General features: G+C 40.2%; 1 protein-coding gene across 9 annotated transcripts in view; it reads right to left on the reverse strand.

Moving 5' to 3' along the window:
• Positions 1 to 586: 586 nt before the first annotated feature.
• RABGEF1 (RAB guanine nucleotide exchange factor 1) overlaps positions 587 to 17406 on the reverse strand; it is a 64988-nt gene continuing 48168 nt past the window's right edge. For 5 of the 9 annotated variants that reach the window (XM_022588151.3, XM_089895822.1, XM_089895823.1 and 2 more), the window contains 5 exons: positions 13046 to 13127; positions 12021 to 12153; positions 10658 to 10749; positions 5671 to 5927; positions 587 to 3128 (listed from right to left, as the gene is read on the reverse strand). In XM_022588151.3, the coding sequence (XP_022443859.1) occupies positions 2730 to 3128; positions 5671 to 5927; positions 10658 to 10749; positions 12021 to 12153; positions 13046 to 13127 (963 nt within the window). In that variant the 3' untranslated portion in view covers positions 587 to 2729. The other 4 variants (XM_089895824.1, XM_089895827.1, XM_089895826.1 and 1 more) reach the window with 4 other exon arrangements.

Genomic DNA, 17406 nt, shown 5'->3' on the forward strand with positions numbered 1-17406 from the left:
ACTAACACACCATTGTAAAGCAATTATACTCCAATAAAGGTGTAAAAAAAAAAGTCATGTACAAGTAACAGCGATCACTTGAGCACTTAGCATTGCTAGGTACTGTTCTAAGTCATTTAATCCTCACAACCCTTTGAAGCAGGTACCATTATTACCCCCATTTCACAGATGAGGAATGTGAAACATGAGAGGCTTGCCCACGGCCAGAGAGCTAATAAGTAAGTGGCAGAGTCTAAATTCAAAACCAAATCCAAGCCTTTTAGCTGGAGTCCATGTCCTCAAACACCATGCTATAATAACTGTATATTGATTAGATTAACCCCCTTTATTTCTGTCTGAAGACTGAGTGCCTTTCTCTGACTGCGTCAGAAAAAGGCTAATTGTAGTGACAGCAAATATCCTTCTCTTGTTCTTAATTTTAATTAATTTAATGTCTGTTTCATTTTTAAGTATGATAATGATGGCTGTGGCTTAAAAGGGAAACCTTAATAACATGAGAATACTAATAATGTATATTTTCCTAAGATGAAGAACCAAGAATTAACCTATTTGGAAGAGGAATGGATCAGGAAACTTTATTGATAAGGACTTCTGTTCCAAAAGTTTATTCTAATCACATTTATAGTACATAAAATATCAATACTTTCTTGTTGAGAAAACAAACTCTGGCCATAGTACTGATGCTGACTTAAGAGAAATATAAGAGTCCAAATATGAAGAACTCAACCAATATGAGATATATACAAAAAAAACAGTTCAACGATTTACTTTAAACATAGGTAAGAGGTCAAGAGAAGACAGCTTTTTGGGGAGGCTGATATGCATTTTATTTAACAAACATAATGTACAACGACTAAAAGAACGGTATATTCCCAGGAGAATTAAGAGTGTGTATACCTGGATTAGCACCTAGAAAGTACATAGAAAAGAAAAAAGAGGAAAGCTTTCTACGAAGACCATCTGGGCCCAGGTTTCTATGAGCAGATTCTCCCTGTATTTGATGGTAACTCATTACATTCCAAGTCAGCTTGGCTATCAGCTGACTCAGTTAACTGCTTCATGTCTTCAGTGCTTTAGGACAATAGATGTGTCAACGTGATGGATTTTATATGTTAATTTAAGTAAAGGGTAAAAAGTTTTATACCCACCCCAGTTTTATTCCAAAACTACTGCACTACAGATCTGTGGTACACCATTAGAAACATACTGGAAAAGCAAAGGAAGCTTTCTTAACTGCTTGTGTGATGTGATCTTGTTCAAAAATGGTGCCCTGGGAATTACAATTTCACAGGTACACTGAGAATCTGTAGAAATCACTGAATGCAAGGAGGATCATAATGGTGTATTTAGGTTATGAAAGGTTCCATTAGGATTAGAAAAGGTTCCACGCTGCCAGGGGCTGTAAAGCCTCACTGAATAAGCTATCAGTTCACGTTATACTGTGCATTTAGTGCAATATTCTTTGGTTACATCATATTACCCACCAGGAGGAAAACTCCTTTGCTTACAAAGTAGATCAGTAGTTCCTAACTGGGGGCAATTCTGTCCCCCAGGAGACATTTGGCAATGTCTGGAGATGATTTTTCACAACTGGGGGGGGGTTGCTACTAGCATCTAGTGGGTGTAGAGGCCAGGGACACCGCTAAACACCCTACAATGCATGGGGCGGCACTCAAACAAAAAAGTCCTCAGGCTCCAAATAGTACTGAGGTTGAGAAATCCTGAAAGAGGCTTATATGATGTGTGTCTGGGTTGTCCATAAAATCAAAATTACACCACGGAGGCAGAAAGGCCCCCCTGCACTTTAAAGCTCAGAGGGATTCCCCATCAGCTCTCATCTGCAGAGACCTATTCAGTCCTGTCTTCTGACCCAGACCCAGGGCCACCTCCCTTACCAAGAGCTCAGTAAATATTTGCTGAATGAAAGGAGGAAAGAGGTGCCGAAAGCATGGTTCAGCCTTCAATTGACAAGTTACTTCAGTAACTTTACATGACCTAAAAAGTATCCTCAACCTCAATAGTGTCACATTCTCTGACTGTACAGGACCTCGAAGTTAGGGCTAACACATTGTAACGATGGAGTTAACATTTTAGGGGAGTATGTCTAAATACTTCTAGATTCATTTTAGTGGGGCAAACCAAATAAAATGGTGTTAAAGGCAAACATTCAATATACTTCATTTTAAACTAAAAAAAAAAAATTAACACATGAAATGCCATGCACAGTAGACACCATTCCTTTTTTTTTCACATATTTACAATTTTACATATTTACTTAGCAATATATCTTCTATCTTTACAATTATAAAATTATTTTAAACTGTAGAACAGTGGTACCGTTGTATTTTCTTAAACATACATTTTTGTAGCATTCATTTGTTTTATCCTTTAAAAGGCAATTATTTAACCAAATCCAAAACACACTGAATGCCACAGAGAAAGCACGTAGGAAAATCATGGAGAAAAAACAGATTTGCAGACAAAACTTTCAAACAAGTCTTAAATGAATCTATTCAGTGACTCAAATAAATAGTACTTTTTTTACTAAGTCTCCCCAGACAGGAAAAACAAAACAAAATGAACAAAACAATCCCCACAAACTGTACCTTTAAAAATGCTCTGATATTTATAAGCAACTAAGTTATACTCTAGACCCCAATCAGTGGACCTATGTAGTAAGGGCTGGCTATAATTTAGGCTCAAATAAATACTATCCATGTAAATTTTCATCATCCTGCATAAACTTGAGGTTGCAATGGTGGAGGAAGTTTATCATTTTCAACATTTTCAGAGTCAATAGAAGCTAAAGACTGATTTGGGGGCCTAATTTCAAGCGGGTATTTCTCAACAATGTCTTGAACCTCTTTTGCGATTCCATCCGTCCAATCTATTAGGTCTTTCTCAAGCTTCTTGGCTTCATTCATAATCCTTTCCTGCCGTTCATTCAATTGAGACAGGAGATCCAAATTCTTATACATCTGCTTAACACCTAAGCAAGCATCAGGAGACCAATTCTCAGATTCCTGCTTCCTGGGAGAAGTCTGGCCAGACATGTATCGATCAAAATCTTCCTGACTTAAATTCAAAGATTGAGCGTCTAATTTCTCAATGAAAGCCACGGCACAACACTATAAATATAAAGAAGAGAATGTTATTTATTATAGTTCTATGAGGAAAGCTACAAATATGCAAATAGAATGTTAAAAATCCTTTTATTATGGAGAATTTAAAACAGAATCAAAAGTCGACAAAATAATCTCATGAGCCTCCATGGACTTTCACAGCCACTCATGTTGTTTCCTTTATACCCCCATCTGCAATAATACATTTCTTCCTTAAAAAAAAAAAAAAATTAAATCTAATTGTCATCTCCATCGAGTCTGTCAGAAATTCCGTCCTCTCCTTGGGTTGTTCGCAGGTCCTAGGGTCTTGTACAGAGTGAAATATTTGAAGAGGCACCTTCAGTATTTGTTCTGCAATGGTTATCACAGAGTTTCCCGTGTGGTTCCTTGAGGTCAGAGGCTCTCTGCTTCCCTGCCATGCTGCAGGGCAGAGGAATCCCTGTTGTGGCCAGGAGCTCCACGGCCAAGGATCTGGGGGCCACGCCCCATAAGGCCCTTTGCTTCTGAGGCCGTGCCAGCTCCACAAGGCCCACCCAGCGCACGGCCAGCCACTGAGCATGTCCTCAGGTACTGGTGTGGCACACAGATCTCTGGTCCTCGAAGAGAGATTTTAACATCAAACGGTTAAAAGAATAAGCTTAGAAATCAGACAGCCTGAGTGAATTGCCACCTCTGTCACTTTGACAGCCCGGAGCTATGTGACCCTAGAAAAGTTACCTTAGCTCTCTGTGGTTTCCGCATCTGTAAAATGGGGGAAATACCACCCAGATGTATTGTGAGAATTAAACAACATAACACATGTAACATGCTTAGCTCACAGGTCTGTAGTAAGCAATGAATAAATGGTAGCAATTATTAGTACAACAAATGCAAATGTTGAGTGACATAGACATGGTAGTTATACTTTCTTAATTAAATTTTTCTACAAGGAGCACATACCATTTTCACACTTTTTTAAAAAAAGCTATTTTCATAAGAAAAACATGCACTATAAACAGGAGAAAATAGGCAGCTCTCAGAATTTCTTCTGAGAAACTCATTCATGGGATCTTACCTTATTATTCATAAAAAAGCGAATCACCTCCTTAAAGAATATTTAGCAAATCTATTTCAACAGACTCATCTGATGATAATGTGCCCGTCTGACCCTTCCCCATGGGCTCACACTATGTGTGTGGAATCGCTGCAGCCCGTTATCTGGAAAGAGGAGGCATCTAAGACGATTCTAACATTCCTGGCTTAGGGGAGTAGATGTGCGGTAATGCCACTAATGGAGATAGTGTATATTGGAAAAGAAAGAAACATTTGATGGGAAAGCAGTTTCAGTTTTGAACAAATTAAATCTGAGGCGCGATAAACAGCTGGGAGTGGAGCTTAGTGTGAGGTCAAAACAGGTGACCTGCCTGTCCTCACTGTACAGGTGACCGGCAGAATTACGACCAGAGGAGATAGTCTAGGGAGAGAGATGCACAGAGGACAGAACCCCAGGGAATAACTCATTCTAGGGCAAGTGGAGGACACGAGGCCTAAGAAGAACCCAGGAAGATGGAGTGGAATTATGGAAGCCAAGGCGCATGAGAAGTTCCAGAAGGAAGGAGTCATGAGGAGTGTTAAAGAAGTGAAGTGAAACTGACAGTTCCCATGAGATTTGGCAACTGGCAGGTTTTTTACTTTTGCCACAGCAGTTTCATTGGGGCAGTGGGAGTAGAAGCCAGACTCTGAGTCAGGCAAGAAGAGGATGAAGAAAGAAGATGCAAACACCGTAAAGGCTATAGGTCAGGGGGCTGGGAGGCTGCAGAGTGCAGGTGATTCAAGTACCCATCTTTTTTAGACAATTCACCAGAAATGCTTCCTTATGTAACCTGGCCTCCCCTGCTTACCTATCACCCTGTACAACTTCCAGCACAGGAAACAGAGAACACAGGGTGTCTCGAGGCTCAAATTCACTGGCTTGACAATAAATCTAGTCTAAAGCAAACAAGCAGTAGTCCAGCGGTCAGTAAAAGGAAGTATTCTGCCTTATAACTGAGATGTGCATACTTTACTACTGTTCTGCCTAGAGTTAATTAGCACTGTAGAAAAACAATAGCTGAAAATCATTTCACATCCTCTAACCTGATGCTTTCTTAAAATATCTCAGTATTCAGTTTTAAGACGTAACTTGTAAAAATAAAACAAAAAATAAATATTAAGTCTTTTAATAAAGGAATGAGTCCAAGATCTGACTTACTCATGGTTGAAACAACCAACTAAGTGAAAGGCTCTTATACCCAGGAGCCCAGAGGCAAATGCCCAGCAGCAGCAGAGACTCCTCAATGTGGCCGTCATGTGTCCTGTAGGGGAACCACAATGGCTAAGCCCCAGAAGGTGGCATGTGTGCATGGCCTGGTCACATGTGCTTCTGTGACACCAAGCAAGCATCCTCAGCTATGCTGACCCCTCAACTCAGGAGCACTAATGTGTCACAGGCCTGTGAGTGACCTGTCACATCCTTAAAATAAATACCTTCTTGCTTCTTCTCTGCAACACCAAGAAATCAGATACTCACCAGGTTGGTGAAATAGTAGCCATCCTCTCCAGTCATCAATCGGCTTGGGTTGCAGAAGCGGGTGATATACTGGATATTGGACTGAAGGCGTGGGGGGTTGCCCTTCAGAACAATGTAGATGAGAGTGGGTAAGAAGTCATCAGCTGAAGCTGGCTCGTTCTTGGTGACCTTGATGGCATTGAAGATGTGCTTGCTGCACTTGGTGATGCAGGCCAACTTATCCCGGGGCACACGCTTAGAATCCATTTCAATGATATCTGTAAAGGAGAAAAGATGCTGCTTCCAATGAGAAAGTCATTACATCAAAGAGGCATTGGGATAATCATATTTTATCTACTAAGTTACAGAGGTACCCTCGCTAACCCCTTCTCCACCAGTTAACTTAGTGTATGAAAACCTTAGACTCTAACAACAGTAGATACTAGCTCACGCTTAGGGAACACATGACGATGAGCCAGGCCCTACTCACTGTGCTCTACAAGCATATTTCTCTCCATCCCCAGATTATGCATGTGCACTATTATTATTAAGGGAACTGAGGTTCAGAAAGGTTCAGTGATTCGCCCCAGATCATACAATAAAAAGGGACATAGGGGGGATATGAAGTCAAGTCTATCTGACTCTAAAGCCCATTCTTTTAATCATGATGGTACAAGTGTTTATGAGCTCCACAGAGAAATAAGCAGAGTCTCTTTACTGTTTTTTTTCCTCTTAATACATTGTAAAACTCAGTTTAGAAGGCCTCATTTGCATTATGCTTTTTAGAAATGTGGCTACTATATTGATACAAGGCATCTCTGTACTGGATATCAAAGTGCAAACGGCTGAAATCCATCACATGGAGGTCCATGGTGGCCAGTCCTCGTGGCATGTAAATCTCCAGTAGCAACGAATGTCTACAACACCTTTATGACACTTATAACCTGCTGGTTAGCAGAGAGGATGAGCATGGGTATACATTTAACCTCATAAACAATATTTTATTTCTCTCAGAAATATTTCACTGCCCTTAACTACCACTAAGTCCATCTGGTGGGCTCTTATAAGTTCATTCTTTGTCACAAAGACTAGGGGGCAATGAGGAATAATCAAGTACAACCTCAGCACTGTCAGAACAACACAAGAGGAGGGCAGGTGTGTGCCTTTGAAGATGGACACGTCGGTTGCAGTCTAGAACATCATGAAAGAAAAGAGCTGAGGCAGCTTAATTTGACACCAATTTCTTGCCATTAGCAGGAATATAAGTTCCAGATTTACATGGGATGGTGGTACGTGCCAAAGAGTTCTTTCTGCTCTTAGCTCTCATCCCTGAGGTCAGCTACCTGGGGAAACCCTCACAGGACCACCAGCCATGGAAGACTAATGTGTGTGGAACAGGAACACTGGACAGTGCAGAGGCCTGATTGTAACTTATTAATATTCCCATTCCCCCACTTACCTGTCTATTGTATGAATGATATAATTTTTGTTTTATTGTTTAGTTCCTTTAATCTTTTAATTCTGGGTTGTAATTATTGTTACTATGTCTCAGTCTATTTCTTTTTCTATTTAAATAGAACTTATTACCAAAAAGATCTGGGGAAATGTATATTTTTTATACCATTTTCATCCAATTTAGCCTTCTGCCTTTTACTGTTGGTTTTCATTCTCTATTTCAAACATTTAACCATTTTCTCATCAATCTTTATTCTTTAAGTTTTAAAATGAATGAAATGTGAATTACAGGCATACATCATGTTATTGCACTTCACAGATATTGTGCTTTTTAAAGATTGAAGGTTTGTGGCAACCTGCGTCAAGCAAGTCTCTCAGCACCATTTTTCCAACAGCATTTGCTCATTTCATGTCTCTGTGTCACATTTTGGTAATTCTTGCATACTTCAAACATTTTCATTACTATTATATTTGCTATCATGATCTGTGATCTTTGATGTTATCATAGTAACTGCTTTGGCATTTTTAGCAATAAAGTATTTTTTAATTAAGGTATGTATATAGTTTTTTAAGACATAATGCTATTGCACACTGAATAGACTACAGTATAGTGTAAACATAACTTTTATATGCACTGGGAAACCAAAAAATTCGTGTGACTCACTTTATTGCGATATTTGCTTTATTGCAGTGGTCGGAAACCGTACCCGCAATACCTCCGAGGCCTATCTGTACTTTTTATCTGGATGCATGTGTAGCTGCCACTGCCAAGGAGCAGGGCCAGTAGTGTAAAAAGGAAGAGAACAGAAGGAAAAGGAAGGAGAATAAAGGGGAAAACCCAAGGGATTTCTCCCACACTCTTCATCTTGTTGCGAACACCACCCTTCCTAAGTATCCTTTAGTCTGAGAGAAGTTTCTTTTTGTTTCTGGATCGCCCACCCCAATGAGCAGTTCCATGATTTGCACTGCGCTAAAGTCTAAACTAGGAGACATGGAAAGAAAAGTAAACAAAACAGGAAACTCACCACTGTATTAGTTGTTCCTCTAGTAATAACCTTCCCTCTTCCCAATCTACCTGCTATTATTTACTTTTCAGAGTCCTCAGATACTGCTTTGCACCTTCTGTTCAGGGCTTTTAATTAGTATGAAAGATAGGGTTGAGTGTGGTTACTCTATCTTAGCAGATGTCCAGGCTTATCTTTAATGGGGTTTTGAAAACAAAGTAGGCTGTACTTCTAGGTCAGTCAACCTGGGCACTACTGACATCTGGACTGGATAATTCTGTCGTAGTGGACTGTCCTGTGCACTGCAGGATATTTAGTAGCATCCGGGGGTTCCACTCACTAGAAGACAGAGGTAAACAGAAATGGCAAAGGCCTCAACTCAGTGTATTTATAAACAAAAGTGACAGTACTGATTAGTAGCACACAGGACAATTTGGAGAAATGTCACTGATTATCTCCATATTTAAGACCGTTGTTACAGACTGTCCTTTCTAAGGCTGACAAGTTTAGAGTAGGAAGAAAGTGATCATATAAACTTTGGTCCTCAGAGACAGAATGTGTCTGCACTTGGATTGGCAAGAAGAGGGGGCTAAGATGAGAGAGTGAGAAGGCTTTTAAAATTTTGTGGCTGTATTTTTACTATCAAAAGATCTCTTGAAACACCATCTTAGATGCCTCAAGAGAAAAGTTCCACCTCTCAAATTCTTTTTTAACATCTTTATTGGAGTATAGTTGCTTTACAATGGTGTGTTAGTTTCAGCTGTATAACAAAGTGAATCAGCTATACGTGTACATATATCCCCATATCTCCTTCCTCTTGCATCTCCCTCCCCCCCTCCCTATCTCCCTCCCACCCTCCAAGCTTTGTGACCACCTAGAGGGGTCACAAAGCACGGAGCTCATCTCCCTGTGCTATGCAGCTGCTTCCCACTAGCTATCTATTTTACGTTTGATAGTGTATATATGTCCATGCCACTCTCTCACTTCGTCTCAGCTTACCCTTCCCCCTCCCCATGTCCTCAAGTCCATTCTCTACGTCTGCGTCTTTATTCCTGTCCTGCCCCTAGGTTCTTCAGAACCATTTTTTGGGGAAAACTTAAGTACAAGTTTCAGGCTTCATCTTTGATCTCTTACGGATGTTCCCTGAGCAAAAGGTGGGGTTGGAGGTGGGTCTTGACCCAAAGTAGTCATTCATGGGACCCATGAGTAGCCTAGAAGAAAAGCTCTGAACAACAAAGTGGACAGTATTTAGTGAGGCCAATTAAACTCTGCAAAGGGAAATACAGAAAATAATTCATTTCTTAATGAGAGCTGAAATGTAAAGACGTACAAAGAGAAGCAGAACCTGAGAAAGTGGAAGAATCATGTTAACCGGGAGATAATTCAGTCCCTAGAGGGGCCTTGAAGCTAAGTTTCTGTGACAGCCTCACCTCCCTTCCAACCCTGAGAGTATCTGAAGCAACCCCCCCCCCCACCATTTCTTCCCGTAACTTGAGTCTCTGGTTCTGAAAACCAGTGGAGCCTACTTAATGGCGCGCCTCCAGCATGGCTAACATCAGCTGGCCCACTCTCCTTCCCAGCAGAATTTCATTAACAATCTCTAAAGCATCAAGTCTTTCCAACTCTTCTCCTTAATTAAGAAGTTGGGCAAGTTGGATGTCTTCTCCATTAGGAGGTTTTTTTTTTTTAAACTTTTGTGTTGCACTTCTGCTGGATTATTCCTATGAATAAGAAACAGAAACCTTATTAGATGCCTGGACCTGTCCAGCATGTCAGAGCCACATCGATTTAGGGCACTTCATTTACTTCTTGAACAAACCAGAAAAGTAATTCAAAGCACATCTCTGATGAACAACTAATTAGAGGCATCATTTTTTTTTAAACTTTATGATCTTGTCATAGACAAAGATTTCTTAGATTTCTTAAAAAATACACACACACACACACACACACATATATATATATATATATATATTTTTTTTAATTTAGTTGTACTGGGTCTTAGTTGCGGCTCACTGGCTCCTCAGTGGCGGCTTGCAGGCTCCTTAGTTGTGGCATGCGAACTCTTAGCTGCAGCATGCATGTGGCATCTAGATCCCCGACCAGGGATCGAACCTGGGAGGGCAGAGTCTTAACCACTGTGCCACCAGTGAAGTCCCTAGAGGCATCATTTTAATATATAATTCTAGCTTGGGCATGACCCTACCTCACCAATTCCACCTCTCAAAATTATTTTGAATATATAAATGCAACTGAGTTTTAAGAAATTTACCCTAGCTGTATTTGGCTTTAGTTCAATGCTCAAGAAATAAGTCATGGAAAATGAAGGGGGAAAGTGGTTTACCTGCCAATCTGCATGCTTCAAATTCATAAAACTAACACTCTTAAATCACTTTTACCACATTCCAACATAGCTTTGGCAGTTTGCATTTTAAAAGTACTTTAGGAACACTGTCTTTTTACTCACTGAAATAAGTATAGATTTATAAAGCCAAATGCTAACTTCAAGGGAAAAGCATCCAAATATAAAAGCTCTCAGTTTCACTGACCTGTAATTGCTTTCACCACCATATCAGACACTTCTGGAATTTCTTCATTAACAGGGACACAAAGCATCTGAGGTGTAACCCAGTGCAGGGCTCTACCGAGAGAGAGAAAGAGAGAGAGACAGTGAAAAAAAGTTCCAAGGATGGACTGTAAGCAATTACCTTGCCATTTCCTCAGTTAAGGGAATGGGGATGGGGCACCCCTGACTAATCAGGCAATCCCAGGCACACGCACATGCTAGGAGCTCAGCTGATGTGCCGAAGTAACTGGAATCCTAAAACAAGGCTTCTCTTCTGCACTTATCACAAGAAAGCAGAAGACAATTTTACCAGCTGAAATGAGATTATACTATGATTGAAAAGCACTTGATACTTGAATGAGGATCTGAGAAGCCTCTGCTGCTCCCTGGCCTTACTGTTGCCTTTTCGGCTCTGCCCTCGACTTCTGAGGCACACCAGAGCCTGAGTAAGAGGTCAACAAGCATGTGTCACCTCTGCCTGAATCACTGACGTTCCTGGTCACATGCTACCTTTGCTCCAGAGATTCTGCTGCTGACCCTCACCACCTGCTTGACTAACACTCTCATCCTGCACCTCAGTCCAAAGCCCACCTAGTTACTTCTGGCTCTGTCTTCCATCTTCCCAAGATCAACTCCTCACTTCTGGTGAGACATCATCAAGTACAAAGCTACCAATTACCAGCCCCGCTGTCTGGGAACCCCATTTGCGATTCCTAGGCCCCTCTCCTCCAGAAGCACCTCATCATGCTCAGGCTTGGCCCTGTTCCCCCATGTAGACGGCCTCTTTCCTCAGTGTTTTGCTGCCATTGGAATGCAGAGCACTGGGGCTCACTCTTCTGGCCATGGAAGAGTGGGTGCTTTGCGAAGTGTTAGCAACCCAGTGGTAGCGGAAAGATGCGACTGGAGGAACGGCTGAATCAAACCACGAGCACCCGTGGTAGGAATGAGGAGAAACGACACACACTGCCCTGATGTGGACACTCACAGCTTCCTGCCTGACAAGGTAGTTAGTGCAGTGCAATGAGAAAACAATGAAATCTCCTCCTGTTCCTTGGAGATCTGGGGGATTTAAACGGTCTCACATATCAAACACGGCTCTTATCTAAAGCTGCCTGGATTCAAATGAATAAGCAAGATGGTGACTTAAGCCTTTTCATCCTGTCAATTTACCACATTCCTTTTCTTTCTGACACCACAAAGGAGTTTATATGCTAAGGATGGCAGGTACCTAAGCTGTTACTTGCTCTGAAGGTTTGAAACTCAAGTGTCCTGTTTTCCTGCAATGCGTTCTTCCAACAGGAGGTAGTAAATAAATAACAACAAGAAAAAGCAGAACAATCAGCTACCTGATCCTTTTTTGAATAGCGAGATCTTTCTTCTCATCATCAGTAGTTTCTGGACAGAACACATATTTATAGAGACGAGTCATGATGTACTTTTCAATCTGATCCATTATCTTCTCAACTCTTTCTGGAGGCACTGAAATATCCAAATGGATATTTGAATGAAGGATGAACATTTAAAATTAAAAGTATGTTTTCACAGTACTTTCAATGTAGCAGAAAACTAATTTACCAGAAATACATTAAATATACTCAGAAACAAAAGTATAAGATGTTACATTAAAAAGTACCCTTTAAAAAATTACCTCAACTTTTGGGGCTGCCTTTCATAGAACCCCTACTTCTAACTTAAACTGTATGGCAGGACCTAACAGTTGTACACCCTGCCAAGTGGGAAGACCTCGGCATGGGTCATTCCCTATTGCTACATTAGAAAAGCACATGAAATTCCCAAGACTGATGAATGCTGGCAAGACTCACCCTTTCATTTTTCTGAGGTTTCCTATGAAACCTTAGGGGTTGCTCTGAGGTATACACATAGGGCAGATTTCTCAGATATACATGTACGCTAAGTACACGCTAAAATCTACATCAATGCAAGTCAAATTCAAGAAGAATCCCTAAAAACCTAAAGCACGGCCAGCGGTTCTCAATTTCTTTCCTGCCCCAACTCACATGAGGAACACATGGCCATGAATAATGACTCATCAAGATGGCAATTCCAAGATGGGGGTTTCATTTAGAAGCCTCCCAAGGGGTTTTAATCTGTCCCTATCCCTAATGAAATTATTAAACATTGCTCAAGAAATTATCCAATTGCTTAATTATCTTGGAATGATATACATGGTGGTATTCAAAGACACTGTTAAGTATAACACCAGCTACCTGAATGTCAGTGGAGTAATTTACAGAACAGAGCAGGCAAACCAACCAAGTCTTTTGAGAAAGAGGGAAACTGCTAAGAGACTCAGCAGTAGGCCCTATGCAACTACCAGCAATCCCTCAAAGGCAGGCTAACAAGGTATTACCTTTTCCACGAGTCTGCATTCTCTCAGCCACATTCTGGTAAAAATCCTGGGTACACTCTGACTGTTCCTCAATGCTTAAATCCTGAAACAAAGGGACAAAGAGTCTGCTTAGTAGCTGAAGAAAGACCACGAGGAAAGCTCTGTATTTTACAAAACCCACTCCTTGAACTAATCGCAAAAGTACTTACAAATTAAATTAATGCTGCAGGGGAGAAAAGCCTGTCCATTAACATTATTTACAACATTCCATGACCTCTCACTTCTTTTTGCTGTATATACACATTTTTATATGGGTACAATGCATATTTTGATAATTTGCATGTTTATGTACATTTTGATTTATCTAATCTACTTAACCATCTGATGGCTTTATAATATTCCATTATATTAACCGATTTATTTAACCACTTCTACCACTGTGTACCTGCGTTCTTTCCCTCTTTTTGCTAATTATATATTGCAGCTATTAACAACTATGCGAAGACTGTTTCTTTTAGGTTATTTCTTTGTGATTCATTTTCAAAAGCGGCATTAACAGCTTAGTAAGTCTGGACAACTTTACAGCTCTAAACATCCATTGCTTCAGAAACTCCAAGTACAGTCATTAGCCATGTAGGTGTGCTTGTTTCTCCACAGCCCCTCTAACACTGGGCTTTATCATTTTTATTTGGTTTTACTGATTTTATAGGTGTAACACAAATATATATATTCACATATACTTTCTTCCAAAAAATATCGGAAGTCTATACAAAAGGTAAACACAGTTCAGCACAATAACATAGAAAATGATAAACAAAACAAAACACGGAGAGAAACAGAAACAGAAAGTAGAGCCAGGAAAGATAACACAAAAATGTATTCCTTGAAGATACAGAAGTTAGCAAAAAGTCAGCCCATAAATTTGTCTCTAACTAAACTTTCTAGCAATCATCACTAAGATGAAAAGAGTCACATAACTGAGTGTCCAAAATGTAAAAGCAAACTAATTCTTCAGGTGAAATTCTGACACCAAAATCAGGAATTTCTCCAAGGGTTCTCATAGATTTCATCACAGATGGGCATGAATACGGCCCAAGACAAATTCCACAGGACTGCTTCTCACAGACCACCTCTGCACAGGCCAATGACACGGGCCAATAAAGCCCTGATGAAGCACGCAGACCCTGATGCTTTGGCTACCTTAGAAAAGATGCCTTGGGGTGAGGGACAGTGACCAAACCTTGCCTATCTGCCTTCACAATGTCTCTCCCGTCGAACCTTCCCTGGTTTGGGTCCTCATTATCTCTCACCTGGAGTTCAGCTGCTCTCCCCACATTTGATCTTTCTCTTCTCAACTGACCATCTTATCTTATGATCTGGTCCCCACTTACCCTGCCAGGTTACCTACTGTTGAGAATCTGCATTTAGTTTTCCCGCCTCTCTAACACTGTGAAATTATTCTCTGTCCAGATGACTTTTTTTTTTTTTTTTTTTTGCTACACGGGCCTCTGACTGTTGTGTCCTCTCCCGTTGCGGAGCACAGGCTCCAGACGCGCAGGCTCAGCGGCCATGGCTCACGGGCCTAGCCGCTCTGCGGCGCGTGGGATCTTCCTGGACCAGGGCACGAACCTGTGTCCCCTGCATCAGCAGGCGGACTCTCAACCACTGCGCCACCAGGGAAGCCCAGTCCAGATGACTTTTACTCCTCTCCAATCCTCCAACAGCTGCCCAAGGAAGTTCCACAGTACCTCCTTTAAGGCTCAGTCCACATCTTGCCTCCTCTAAGAAGGTGCCCTCCATTCCCTCAGTCAAAATAACTTGGCAGGCCTCACAGTACTCAGAGCGCTCTGTGACCACCTTGACTGCACACTTGTTACTGCCTGAATGTTTTCTAATACCGTTAAACCTTTCTCTGGTCATTAAGAACAATTCTTCAACAGCTGAATTTAGCTCCTCTCTGCAGGTGAAACAAATCTTAATCTGCTTTCTTCTAAGTTTTTTCCTGCTTAGCTCTTTTATTTGGCTGGCATGTAAGGTTCAAAGTATGAAAAACAGACCTTAAATAATCTGCATACAAACTTCCCTTTTTCAGCGGCAATTAGTAAAAAGCAATCCTGTTCCCCTTTGTTTTCCAATTCTCATATAATTTGCTCCTGAGAAACTGAATTTATTTCTGGAATCCCTAGTTTATTTCACTGCTCCCTTTCTCTCTACATATTGAATATATATATATATGAAAATCATATGTAGTTGTGGTAACTTTCATTTTAGTATATTTTGAAGTCTGCTACATTTAGAAACCTTCCCTCACAAACCCTTGCTTCCTTCTTTTTCTAGAATAAACAATGTAACACTGTAATTTAATATTTTAAGTGTTCATATTGACCTGCAAAGTATTTGTAAGTTTATCTTTTTGTTTTCCTCAGCTAGATCCAGGATATTATACTTCCTCAGCTAAATCCAAGATAAAATCGAGAAACAGTCTTTTAATTCTTTGAATGAGCCTCTAACTTTCTATATTAGATTAAGTTATTATTTAATATTTAATCTTTTTATCGCTATTGTCTTTAAAAATTGCTATTTTTTAAAAAATGTGCTAGGCTCTTCAGCTTTTTATCTCTGGCATCTTGTACTATAACTAAATTTTGTGGATTTATCTCACCATGTTGCTAAACTTATACCTCTATTAGTATTCTGTTTTCCCTCGGATTTTCCGGTAAGATTATTTTTCCCCAATTTCTGGAAAATGATATTTCTATCCATTCTAAAAACATTTACTACATGGTTAATAGACTTGCCAGCCACTGTACAAGACAATAATATAAAAAATATTAAAATTCTCAGAGGGCATTCAGGTTAAACAGGAAGACTGAATGCACATAATTCAGTACTTTCTGCAATGGATTATCTACTTAGGTAGCTGGCTACCTTGCATTTGCACCAAATCGTAACACTAAGAACACACTTCATTCTTGTGATTATTACTAGTACTTACTTCTAACCAGAAACCGTGACCTCCTTTTAAAGGCCTAAATGGCTTGTTTTACAGGTGGCAATGGATCACCTATTCCTACACCAGTTCCACACAATCACTAATTTTGTTACAATTCAGAAAACTCCTTTTTATACCTCTATTTCTCTTGCAGATTTACACTTCAGTCCAGTGTTTAATTCGTAATGTGAACTCCCTTGCCACTCTGTCCTCTTTTCCTGCTTTAGATTATTTGGAGGACTTACCACTGTTATATATTATAAATTAGTTTATTGTCTATCTCCTCCACTAAAATGTCAGCTCCATGAGGGCACTGTTCACTACTGCACCCTTGGTGACTACAACAGAGCCAGGCAGAGTGCTCAACACTAGTTGAATGAAAGAAAGAATGAAAGTGGCCATTTACTACTGTTCCACCCTTTATAATATTGTAAAGATGTGGGGAGACAATTCTACATAGACCTCTCCTATTTCTACACATCTTGTGAGGAGAGACACTGACTGCCTTTGTTCTGCACCCTTTTCAAGGATAGCTGTATAGCAGACAGGACTGGAAGACAGAGGTAGAGCCTCCCTTAAGTGAAAAGGGTAGATTGTTTACTGTCTAGTATAATAATGTTTCTCTCTGGGGCAAAGGTCAGGCAAGCTCATGGCCCTATAAAAGATCCTCTTCTCTATTATAACTTACTGCATGTGCAGGCATTACCTGGTCTTCTTTGCACTGCCCTGTGGGAACTGATACGTAGGGAATTGGTACAAACGCTGATATACTCTGGTTACTGCTAGTGCCGTAATAAACTGGCCTCTTTTTTTTCTGACCCAGGAGGCTTGCGTCTTCTGCCAGTATCCATGAAACTATGGCAGGCTAACTTTTAACTTGCAAGGAGAGTACGTCTCAGATCCTTCCAAGTTCTTGCCAAAGGAGCTAAGTGATATGATTGTAGGTTTGTGCTGGTAAATTCTTTTAAAGGTTTTTTCATAGCTTTCTAAGAAAAAACACAGTCTAGCAGTGTAAATGAACCCTTTTCTTTAAGTATTCTCTAATACTTTCTTTAAGTATTCTCTAGCCAATGCCTGGGATCATCTTTTCTATAATGTCTGTGTAAAGCCATTTTATTTTTTTTCCTAAAAAACTTTTTCTTTGTAGTGTAAAAGTTTGACAAGTGGGTATATTCCTTTGAATATTCCGAGAGGTTCTCTGTATTCTTTCTTAACTGTATGGCTGAAATCTTTTCTTCCACCCCCATTTTGAAAATCTTTGACTATTTCCTTAATTATGTTTTCTGTGTATTTCATCTTTAGAAACTGGATCTCCATGATCTGTTTTCTGGATTAATTTTCTTTTGTACTACACTTAACTGTTTGATCTATTTAGGTTTTAACTTTAATG

The sequence above is a fragment of the Delphinapterus leucas genome, chromosome 15 (genome assembly GCF_059928025.1).
Source record: "Delphinapterus leucas isolate spDelLeu-1000000601 "Yukka" chromosome 15, BTC_Dleu_Yukka2, whole genome shotgun sequence".
NCBI lineage: Eukaryota > Metazoa > Chordata > Mammalia > Artiodactyla > Monodontidae > Delphinapterus > Delphinapterus leucas.